The 12033-nt window shown below is 45.3% G+C and overlaps 1 protein-coding gene across 6 annotated transcripts in view; it reads right to left on the minus strand.

Moving 5' to 3' along the window:
* UNC13D (unc-13 homolog D) overlaps positions 1-12033 on the minus strand; it is a 58036-nt gene that overhangs the window by 15753 nt on the left and 30250 nt on the right. For all 6 annotated transcript variants that reach the window (XM_083487485.1, XM_083487484.1, XM_083487480.1 and 3 more), the window contains 14 exons: positions 11031-11075; positions 10580-10651; positions 10172-10241; positions 9439-9543; positions 8448-8540; positions 8138-8241; positions 7190-7307; positions 6461-6585; positions 5460-5550; positions 4956-5012; positions 4516-4613; positions 3183-3234; positions 1745-1875; positions 317-437 (listed from right to left, as the gene is read on the minus strand). In XM_083487485.1, the coding sequence (XP_083343611.1) occupies positions 317-437; positions 1745-1875; positions 3183-3234; positions 4516-4613; positions 4956-5012; positions 5460-5550; positions 6461-6585; positions 7190-7307; positions 8138-8241; positions 8448-8540; positions 9439-9543; positions 10172-10241; positions 10580-10651; positions 11031-11075 (1282 nt within the window). The remainder of the gene's footprint in view (positions 1-316; positions 438-1744; positions 1876-3182; positions 3235-4515; positions 4614-4955; positions 5013-5459; positions 5551-6460; positions 6586-7189; positions 7308-8137; positions 8242-8447; positions 8541-9438; positions 9544-10171; positions 10242-10579; positions 10652-11030; positions 11076-12033) is intronic.

A 12033-nucleotide genomic window follows, 5' to 3' on the forward strand; every position in this document is an offset into this window, starting at 1 on the left:
CCTAAACATTTTGTGTATCTAAGTTTGGCCTCATTGAGGGGTAGTATTTCAATATGAGTAGGAAAATTAGAGTACCTCTCTCATTTTTTTAAGGAAAAAAAGCACTGCTTAAATGTGTCTTCAACCTAATAGTGATGATGATGATTTTGCACACATTGTTCCTTTTGGGATTTAATCCCGCTTTGCATCTCACCAGAACGGTCACCATTTCTATTGGCAAAAGTCACCTGTTAATGCAGGAGATTCTTTATATGAATGCCATAAGGCTGAAAGCAATAAGAATTGGCCCTTCCCTGGATGGGGATCCATTCATTACCTGGTCTACCTGGATAGCTCTCTGAGTCCTTTCTAAGGCTATGGTGTATGCCTTCTGAAGCCACTTGGGGATGGCTTCCTTGAACCACTGGTGGTAGTTTGTCAGTTCAAGAGGACCTTCCCTGGAAAGAAAAGATACAAAACCAGAACCTACTTAACCCGGCAGATTCAATAACTGAGACTAAGTCATGTAACTTGTGCTAAATTTCTGCCTGAATTTGCTCCATGGATTAGTCATCCTGGTCAGGGGCAACAATAGCAAGGCTGTCCCAACAGGCCCTTCCTTGTGCATTTTTGCACACCACTCCCAATCTCCAAGCAGTGCAGGATTCCAGGGGTTCCAAGGTTCATGTTTCCTTCTGAAACCATACTGGACCCTGCATAGCTTTGCAAATGTACTGGCAGCTTTATTGCTGCAGTACTATCATGTTAATGAGGCACAGCGGAGACTGGTGTCTTTATGATCTATGGTTTATTTGCACATATATACAACCTGAGCATATGATGGAGGGGTTTGCAGCATTAATGCCCCAAAAGGATCTTGTTTCTCCCAATAGCTACAAGCCTTGGATTCAAACAGAAATCAAACACTGCTCTCAGGGTGCTCCCTCTCCGGCTTTTTGCTTTACTTCTAGGTTACATCACTGCCACTTTCAATTCTAAACTCAGGCTTTGTCCTTCTAACTATCTCCGAGTTGAGGGAGGGGCCCCACACATTTGCTATTTTGCTATCTCACATAGAGCCCCCTTTCCTTTGCTTCCTTTAATGGCCCATCACCCAGGCAATCACTTCAACACACAGTAAGATAAGGTAAAGGTAAAGGGACCCCTGACCATTAGGTCCAGTTGTGACCGACTCTGGGGTTGCGGCGCTCATCTTGCTTTATTGGCCAGGGAGCCGGTGTACAGCTTCTGGGTCATGTGGCCAGCATGACTAAGCCGCTTCTGGTGAACCAGAGCAGCACAAGGAAACACCATTTACCTTCCCGCCAGAATGGTACCTATTTATTTACTTGCACTTTGACATGCTTTCGAACTGCTAGGTTGGCAGGAGCTGGGACAGAGCAACGGGAGCTCACCCTGTTGTGCGGATTCGAACCGCCAACCTTCTGATCGGCAAGTCCTAGGCTCTGTGGTTTAACCAACAGTGCAACCCGCGGCCCACACAGTAAGATAGCCTGGCTTATTTTTTAAAAAAACACTTGCTGGATTCAGGGGTTGGGACGACCTCACATGCAGCCTGCTCCCGCCCCCAAACTCATAACACTATAAGCACACAAGAATGCACACACACACACACACACACACACACACACACACTCAGAAATGGCCACACTCTAATGAAATGGATAAGGAGCCTCCATGTGGTGGCCATAAGAACAGACCCAAGGCTGAAAGCAAAAGCTTTGACCTTCAAAGAGGTCAGCACCTGTTGCACACAAGGTCCTTCATGTGATATAGTTCCTGCAGGCTGAGATAGAGCTGGAAAAGACTTTCTGCTGTGAGCTGGGACATGCCACTGTCAATCTTTCTCAGCTGCTCCTTGACATAATGGGAAACCTAGAATGGCAACAAAAACTAGAGTTGGCCAGTGAGAACTGGTGAACATGCAGCAGGCCCTGCAATCCAGAGGGCAAACAGCCATTCCTATTGACTCAGGGAAGACTCATTGGATAAGGTGTGCTTTGGGTAGCCTTTGAAAACTATTATTTCAAAAATTCAGCTGGCCTACAACACAACTGGAAAATCCCGGGCCTAAGGAGCACGGTCAGGACCAAGCTTCCTCAAACTCGGCCCTCCAGATGTTTCTGGCCTACAACTCCCATGGTCCCTAGCTAGCAGAACCAGTGGTCAGGGATGATGGGAATTGTAGTCTCAAAACATCTGGAGGGCTGAGGAAGCTTGGTCAGGACTGTCACAATATGCATCCTGCTCAGATGCAAGCCCTGCATGGTTTGCGATTATTGTAGCTGTTGCTCCTCCACCACCCATCATCTGCCTGGGAATAAAGGCCGTCACTGCCAGGTAAGTGAGGGTGGCAAGGACGGAGTCATACTGGGGCCTGTGTTTCTCTCCCCACATTTCCCAACCTCTATGATGCAGAAAATTGGGTCCGTAATGGCTAGGGTTCTCAGTCTACAAAGAGGATGGATGTATGCCTTATTTTTTAATGGATGCCATTGTTCCAAACATGCAAAAAGGCTTTTTCATAGGCTAACCAGGACACTCCCCCCAAGGCCCTGAACCTTCAATAGGCACATGAAGCGAAAGGATAACCACAGAGCATTTCCACCTAGAGAAGAACCTGAAGGATTGCACACATTTGTGGCATATTAATCCTGAATGGATCTGCCACGTGACCTGTCACAGGGCTTATTTGCAAAAAAGGGTTTACATTAAAAAAAACACCCCACCCCATTTTGAATCCATAATGACTGATGGTGTAAATATGTTCCCGGAGCATCTACAACATCAAAACACTCAAGAGAAGCTATGCCCAGAAACTCACACCAAAAACAAGCAGGGTTTCTTAGCACCTCAGCTGGACTGCATGTACTCACAGGGCTGGTTGGAACACACACTGATTCAAAGCCAATATGAAATGGACCTGTGAACCAGTCCTGAGATGAAACATGAGCATAGCTGGTTCAGGGCAAGTGAAGCTTCATCGCGAATAAGACTCAGGTGAATTTCACCACCCACTGGAACTAGCAGACAAAGCCCAGAGTTCTTGCTTATGACAAAAAATAAAAATAAAAATTGAGGCAGCCGCTGCTTCATCCTTTCCCCAGTCTCTTCCACCACTGCTGTGGCACATAAAAGAACTGGAGTCCTCTTTGCAACTGACCCACAAAGCAGCTACTCACCTGCGCCTGCATTTCGAGATACGCAGTTGAGAAGAGGTCCACTCTGACAGTGCTACACAGGAGGAGGAGGAAGAAACAGGTGGTCAGAAATGTGCCAAGACACTGTATTACTGAATCCTATCAGGCCCGGTAATAAGGTACCTGCAGCTAGAGGCCCAGAGCCAGATCCAGCCCCTTTCAGTACCAATCAAGCAGGACCCCCAGAACCGTCAACCAAAAGGCAAGCAGGTTACACAGAGTAATTCATAGCTGTCATGCTGGGACTTGCCAACAGTTGCTGCAAACTGGGAAAGGGTTCTTGGGCTCGGGGTTCCTGCTTGTGTGTACAGGCATCTGCTTGGCTGCTGTGAGAACAGGATGCTGGACTTTATGGGGCATGGGCCTGATCCAGCAGGTTCTTCTTAAGTTCCTATGTCCATTTTGAGGAAGGATAATGTCAGGGAACTGACATCGGAGCGAGAGGCGAAGGGGAGGCTCCCAGATGATGCTGGCGAAGGACCCAGCAGCAGGGGGAGAAACAGCTCAGTAGAGGGGGAAGCCATTCAGCGCAACACCAGGGATGAAGGGAGGCAGACGGGGGGGGGGGGAGTGGAGAGAGGGCTCAGGGACTCTTCACTGGACATCAGTGAGGAGAGCCCAGGTCCTCCGCTACCCACGCCTTCCCTGCGCAGAAGACTCCCACTCAGTGAGAGGAGGAGGAGACTGGTTGTGAAACAACTCTTATGTTGGAAGAGGTTCAAGAAACGCCCACTGACGGATTCTGCCAGTGACTGAGGCAGCCACCATGAGAAGGGGCTGTGCAGTCAGAAAGGTTTAACAAGGCAAATTAACCGAGAAAGGCACCAGCTTACGCACGAGTAACTCATACCTATTACAGATAAGGAGAGGCCCTGTCCTCAGAAGTATCCAAAAACAGTAGCTAAAAATGTCAGAAATATCTGAGGAATTGCAGATGTGAGAGATTTAAACAACATCAAAAGATTAAATTTCTAGGCCGGGGAGTGGTACAAAATAAGTCAATTTGAATGCCTAACCAGATTTAAATTTGACGTTAAAATTTTTCTTTCTGACTTCATGATAACAAGTCAAGCGATACATGCATACATAAGTGTGTGAGTGTGTGTGTGTGTGTGCGTATTTAAGTAAAGTAATATTTAAAATAAACAATAGTTAATTCTCCTGGGAAGAATGGGCAACTATAACACTGGGGTAAGATTCTGCTATGCTTGGTCTCAACCGCTTGGACCTTCTGTTGCTGAATAAAGATTTTGGGACATATTTCTTGAGCGGAGAGACCGAACAGGGAATAGAAAAATGTCTTCCAGAGACTTACTTGGTGAAATATTTGTTATAGGTTTTGTGGCTCCGCTGGAGATCTGCATTCACCTCCAGAAGAAGAGTGACCAGGGCCTTCCCACACTCCTCCATAGTCTGCAAAAGGAATGGAGAAGGGAACAGGCAGTGCTTTTTTTGAGGTGGTAAGCACCAGTACGCCATATCGCCATCTCTCTCCTCCCTCCCAATCTCACCTCTGCCACTTGCCAGCTAATGATTAAGGAAGGCGCTGGTGGCCTTATCTGAAATTGCCTGGATTACATTTAACTACAAATGAGAGCTCATTTGGGTCTATCCATATGGACAAGAAATGCAATGTGTGAAGCACTGCCTACTTTCATCCATCCCAGAATCTATAAGATACAGAATTCAACAACCCAGCAACATGCTCTCAGTGTAAGCTCTGTCCAACTAAAACACACACACACACACACTTACCTTTACCATTGGCTTCAGGTGTTGCTTCTTCATCTGGAACCACTCTGCTGTTCCAGTCTGAGAAAACAGGACAAGGAATGAAGAGTACTACAGTCATGTTCCACCACATGCTTCCAAGCCCATTAAAAGTCCACGTTCAGATGTGAAGTCAGGGATCAATCACATCTGAACAATGTATTATCTGGGGCCATGGTTGGAAGCTACATTGTGCCAGATACTCAAAGATCACACAAGACAGGGAGAAAATTTCTGGGGTCATAGACTGATCTTTTGAGCCTTCTGGGAAATGCTACTTGCTGAACAGACTCCCTGAAGAAAAGGTGACAAATGGATTTCTCTAGGGTGGCAGTCACAGAAAACCCAAAGCCCAGCACTGGTGGTCAGTTTTGGAAAACAGGATTAGACTAACCATTTTCTAGCTCCAGCTCCACACTGAAGGAAGGAATATAGAAGCCCTCAATATCTCAATGCGAGCTTGGGGGGAAAGGCCCAGTGGCCATGTACCTTGAGTGCCTCTGTCACCATTTCCTGAAGGTCAGGGGTTTCTGTACAAAGTTCTCTGAAGGCTTTCATTTTACACATCTGCACCAAGAGTCTGTGTGGCAATGAAAAAAAGCATTGATGAAGTTTAATGCTATTTGAATAAAGGTTTAGGATTTATTTTCCTCCAGCCTAGGACCCTCGTACCTACGGGACCGCCTCTCCTGGTATGTCCCACAGAGGACCTTACGGTCTTCAAATAAAAATATGTTGGAGATCCCGGGCCACAGGGAGGTTAGGCTGCCTCAACCAGAGCCAGGGCTTTTTCTGCTGTGGCTCCGATCTGGTGGAACGCTCTGTCACAAAACACTAGGGCCCTGCGGGACTTGACATCTGCCTGCAAGACGGAGTTGTTCCGCCAGGCCTTTGGCCAAGGCACAGTCTGACCCCCTCTCTTCTTTTGTATCCTCATAGAACTCTAACCCAATGGTTGCCATTAATTTGATTCTGAATTGATTTTAGAATGTATTTTAATTCAATGACTGTGTGGTTTTATGTACTGTGCTATTTTTACTTCTTGTTAGCCGCTCTGAACCCGGCTTTGGCTGGGGAGGGCAGGATACAAATAAAAATGTATTATTATCACACATGAGTTGCGATCTCTCTTCTAGCAGGGCTCTTAATGGCTTTCCACACATCAACCCTAGCACCCTTAAAGACCACCTTCGGTTAGGAGTTTGACGAATGGGGTTACAATGGTGCTGATCCCTTCTGGAAGGGCCATTCCAGAAGATGACTCTGGGTAATCTGTTACACTCCATCCTTTTCGTCCTTCAGTGTTCTGTCTTATCCCTCAATATTTTAGCATCTATACAGATGCAAAAGGAGAAATCCTCTGTAGGCTTGGACTGACTGTGTCATCAGTATGCAGATATGACACACAGCTCTGCCTCTTTTCTCCTAAGCCAAGGTGTGGGGAGGGCTGATTGTGGTCCTTTTCATAGGGAAGCTTTGTGACAGCTCACCTGAGCAGTGATTGTAGCTTCTTTGTAGAATTAGGAGCAGAAAGCGGAAAGACAATCTGGTACTTCCGGATTAGAGAAATCCCATAAGCCAGCAAGGACTGAAAAGAGTCGGCCAGTTCTACATTCTGAGGAAAGAAACAAATATTTATTTGTGTGTGTGTGTGTGTGTGTGTGTGTATCAGACCTAGTGAGAAGTACCTTTTGAGAGAAGTGAGTCGCCCAAGAAAGATCAAAGGCTGTGTTGAGAAAAGAAAGCACTCAGGATTGATTAATTTAAATAATGTTATTATTTACACCACACCCATCAACTCTGTGTGGCTTCCAGAAAAATATAAAAACATATTAAAATGTCAGACATTTAAAACTCCTCAAAGCAGCTCACAAAACCTCAAAGCAGTTTACACCTCAAAGCTGGTTTCACCCCCAACCCTTCCTCCTCCTCTGTCGGTAACGAGAGCCATACAGATCTTCCAAAATGACTGAAAAGCAGAACGAAAAGACACAAGAAAGTACAAAAACCTGGTAAAGGGCAACCACAGCACTAAGAGGTGCCAAGTAGTGGTCATTTTTGCATGCTTAAGTATTCATGTGCATAAGTGTTGCTGCATCAGTCCACATGGGGGACTCAGCAGGAACTCCTTTTAGGTTAAACATGGTTCAAAGGCTGTCTCCTGCTGGACAGGCATATTCTACTCTACTAGCGCTTGCAATTTCAGGTTTCTTTCTTACCTGCTCCTGTCTTAATCGACCTTCCACCCACTGGTACTCTATGCTGGTGATCTGGTGAAGCAGGCAACTGCTGTCAAACTCCAAGTTCTGGTAAAGCTTGCTGTAAGCCAGCCAGTGCCTGTGTCAAGCAAGGAGAGGTCACACAATAAGCACTGAAATCTCTTCATCTCTTTGCAGAAAACGGGGGATTGGTTTTCTTAATGTCTCTCGGGGTGGAATTTAGATTTTTGTAGAATAATCATAGAGTTGGAAGGGATCCTGAGGGTCATCTAATCCAACCCCCTGCAGTGCAGGAATCCTGTCCATAGCTGTCCCTGAGTGGACTTGAACCATCAACCTTCTGGTTGACAGCCACAAGCACTGACCCATTGTGCCACCTCCAGGTTGAAGAAGCTGAAACTGGTTATTGGAGATTGCTAAGTGATGAGAGAGGAGAGAGTTCTTCCGTCAATAGTAAATAGCTCTGGAAAGGTCTATTCAAAGAAGGGTGGGGTCACAATGTGTGCATAGTATATGGAAATGAATCAAACTCATGAATGGGATTCTAGGACTGACAGAGGAATCAGCAGAAGGCATCTGTGACTAAAGGCACCATCAGATGACTTCCATCTCAATTTGTTTACAAAGAGATTAGAGGACATTGGCTACTTAATGAGCATTTGTTCTGGTTTGTTTGTGAGGAGGTTATATGAGGTTGCATCAAAGCCAGTGTTATCCCACACCCTCCAGTGCATTTCCCTATCACTTGGTCCACATCAGAAAAAAATCCAATCTTTTGGGGGAAGCAGACTTGTTAAGCAAGACCTCCCAACCAACTATGACCTGAATTTGATTGAATCCCACCCGAAAATAGCAACAATCCTAACTCCTAATGCCATTTGATTGCTGAAGTAACTTCCACATGGCAATAGCTGCTGCCTCGGGTGGAAGAGTGCAGGAGATACTCACGCCATAACCTGGTGGAAGTCTGAAATATCTTTTTGTGTAGCATGCAGATACAAGATTGTACTGGCATGTTTGCTCAACTCTCCATTCCAGGAAGTGCTGCCCACCTGCAAGGGAAAGGAAGGAGACTGTAGCAGTCCTGTTGACATCATGACTGCTTTGAGAAGCTCTAGCAACCAGTTGCTCTGTGAGACTCTTGCTTTGTGCTTCTTTCTGCTGAAGCTCAGTTTCCATTTAGCGCCACTTACCTAGATTAGATTATTAAACTAGATGGAAGGAAACAGGGAGTAACCAAGTCAAGTCCATCATTTACCTGGTGCTGAAGAAGCTCATAAGAAACCATCTGCTGAAGAAGGTGCCGGTGGACTGTGTAGCTTGGCTGTGTCTTGCTGGCTGAGGTGGCTCTCTAGAAAGGAAACAATGTCAGGCATCCAGCTTTTAGAAAGCGCTAGAAGAGGGTGTTCTCTGCATACGTACCACAGACTGGAATCAACTAACTGGGCCCCACCAGTGGAAGCCCACACAAAGACTTCTGCTAGCGAAATGAGGGCTTCCCTCTTCTCCTCCATCCTACATGCCTTCTGCCTCCCTCAATTGACTGGAAGGGGTTCAGTATAACCCCTGAAACAGCACATCGTGGGGGAAGATTGTTCCTCCAGGCAAGCATTATATTTAAAGCACATGGCTTCCCCAAAATAATCCTGGGAATGTAGTTTTCCCCTCACAGAGTGCAGTAAAAAATACATTACTAAATTCAATAAATAAGCATTTGCTGTCCTTTCATGACACCAAAAATCAGCTGCCTGAGGCAGGCACCTTACTCTGCCTAACGACAGAGCTGGCTCAGTTGCACACACACTTTCCCACAATACAGGGGATTGCTGATCTCTACATGTTCAATCATAACATTGACCCATATTAGAACACCTGACAAAGTGTCTCTTATATCTCATTTACCTTCCTCCGAGATGTATAACCAAGGCAGGGTAGAAATATATGAGACAAAGCCCATACTAGTAAAAGACCAATTTCCCAATAGAGCTATAATAAGCCATAGCAGCAAAACAACACCGTTTCAGAACATCTGAATGTCATTTGAAAGGGTAAAGTCTTTACCACCTTTGGGAAGGTAACCAAAGACTGGGTCAAGCAAACCTCCAGCAGGAGGTGACAACACAGGAGAAAAAGCCTTGCACTTTGATGCCACGACAACCTAACCATCGAAGACTATAGCACATTGTTCAGAGCCCACTCCCCAGCTGGCTTCATATCGCCCTCTAAATGGTAAGGGGCCACTCCCTTACCCTCTTATGCATAAAAAGGAACTGCAGGTGGCAATGTCCTCGGTTGGGGTAGGTTTCTGTGCGAGGTTCCAGCCTGCACCAGCGGTCGTCTCTGCCATGCAGGTCCTGTCCAAACAAAGAGAGAAAGCAGATGATGAAAAGAGAGGTTAGGATAGTTCTGGCAGGTGAATTAGAGGCATCACCACTGAACTGTGTTAGGCTGCCATCCAAACCCTGGTAAACGGCTGCTGCACCAGCCTGAAATTGGCACAGGTGTGTTTGCTATTATATGTTACCTTTGTTGTTGTTTTTTTTTCCTGCTGTTTTTTGTGTTTTGTATTGTGTTATATGTGAATTTAATGTTTAAAATCCTTAATAAATATTTTTTTAAAAAAATGAAATTGGCACAGGGATTGGGCCAAGATTGGGCACAATGCCCTCATCGGAGAGCAGTAGGGTCAGCTCAGGATCCAGTAGATCCCAGACTGGCTCAACTACCCACCCTCCATTTCAGGGCTTGCTGCAGGATGTTGTGGCAGGGACCCTGCCACTGGCACTTCTACCCACGTGTTGGGTGGGTGAAACAGGGAGCATTTGCAGGAGACACATAGAGAATCCCACCTCCCTAACTCAAAGTTTTGGTTAACCACTTTATGACATGTGAATTATTTGTGAGGATTAACCATGGCTCAAGGAAGACCAGGATGCCAACAGGTAAAACATTGCCATGAAAATTCGCTCTTCCCTTCCTCACCTGCAGGCGAAGTACCACATTCCCCAGAAAGTCATCCTGCCCTTTGTCCTTGCGAGCTTCCTTAAAAATCCTGGAGAGGAAAAAGCAAACCAGAGAGGGTGAAATGGCAGGGTGAGACTTCTCTTGTACAGCGGCACCTCTGGATGTGAACGGGAACGCAACCCATTTTGAGCGTCTGCGCATGCGCGAGCACTGAAACCCGGAAGTGATGCGCTCTGTTACTTCCGGGTTGCTGCAAAGTGCAACCCGAAAATGCTCAACCCAAAGCTACTTCAACCCGAGGTATGACTGTACAGAAGAGCACAGAATATTGTTCCATTTTGTTCTTTAAATGCCTTTTCTTGCTTGTCCAATAGCCTCTCTGGATGACCCTACATTAACGTGAAAAGGCCCATGGTTAGTACAGACCTCTTCAGGCCATGGAGGTCTGTCAACTCTCCCAGTTTGTGGCGCACAGTTTCGACATCATCATCCGAGTCCCTACAAGAAACAGATTAATAATAATAATTTATTATTTGTACCCCGCCCATCTGGCTGGGTTTCCCCAGACACTCTGGGCGGCTTCCAAAAAAGACCAAAAATACACTAAAATGTCACACATTAAAAACTTCCCTGAACAGGGCTGCTTGATTTAAGGATGTACAAGTGAAACAGAGAGAGAGAGATGGAAACAAAATGAGAAGAGTAGCAGCCAAAATCACAATTTAGTATTCTGGGCAGATGGACTGACATTAGCAGAGTGGTATATTTCTGTGAGGGTGCAATATTAGGCCTGACCAACTCCACAGAGATCTTTGAAGGCATACAAATGTCACACAGGGTACAAGTGCTGTGAGGAATAACACCCAACCCTACTTACCACATGTCTAGATGTAACCAGGCGTTCTCTATATCTTTAAACTCCCTGGAAGGTAAAATTGGAACAATTTATTAATGCAATGAATATGGAGTTGAAAATTCACTCCATTTTTATTCCACCTTTCCTCCAAGAAACTGAAAAGTGGCCCATATATAACCAAAAATAAATAATGTTGCAATTAAAGCAAACTATGATTACAGCTAACAATATACCAAAGGATAAGCAGCTGCACAGGCAAAAGAACTTCTATCAGTCAGTAATGCAAATGAAGGACTTGGGCGCGTTTCCTTCTGGAGAATGTGGTGTTGTCACTCTTCCCAAGGATGCCAGATAATTAAATAGATGGGATGTAAAAGGACCATTTAAGTCCAGTGTTTCCCAAACCTGGGTTTCTAGCTGTTTTGGGACCATAGTTCCTATCAGTTCCTGGCCACTGGTCCTGCGAGCTAGGGATGATGGGAGTTGTGGTCCAAAAACAGCTGGAGACCTAAGTTTGGGATACATCGATTTAGTCAAAGCGAACTTTCAACCAGGGTTCTGCCTTCTGATACAATTAAGCAACATAGTGCAATATGTAACATTATTTATATTTTGATATATGTGCTCTTAGAGAGTTCAATACAGCACTGCTTTCATATTTTCGGTCTTGTTGCTGTTTATGCATTGCTAATTTTTCACCAGAAGCTAAAGAGGTACCTCTTTCCCCAGAACTTTGGAAATTGCTGATGTTGGGAACCACCCTGATAATTTTAATCACCTGCTTTTCTACCCTGCTGATGTTTTGTTTTATTCTTTTGACATTTTATAGCGTTCACTGTTTATTTTACTATTTTTACATGATGCCTTTCTGCCTTGTGAACATATGGCGAAGGGCACACTATGCATAAGGATTTATTTGTATATTAGGCTTGTTAGCCACTTGCTACCTGAAAGCCTCCATGCAAACCTACATAACACATCTGAAAACATGAATATAAATACATTACACCATGAAAGCAAAACA

Source organism: Podarcis liolepis (assembly GCF_965112155.1).
Source record: "Podarcis liolepis genome assembly, chromosome: 2".
In the NCBI taxonomy this organism is placed as follows: domain Eukaryota; kingdom Metazoa; phylum Chordata; class Lepidosauria; order Squamata; family Lacertidae; genus Podarcis; species Podarcis liolepis.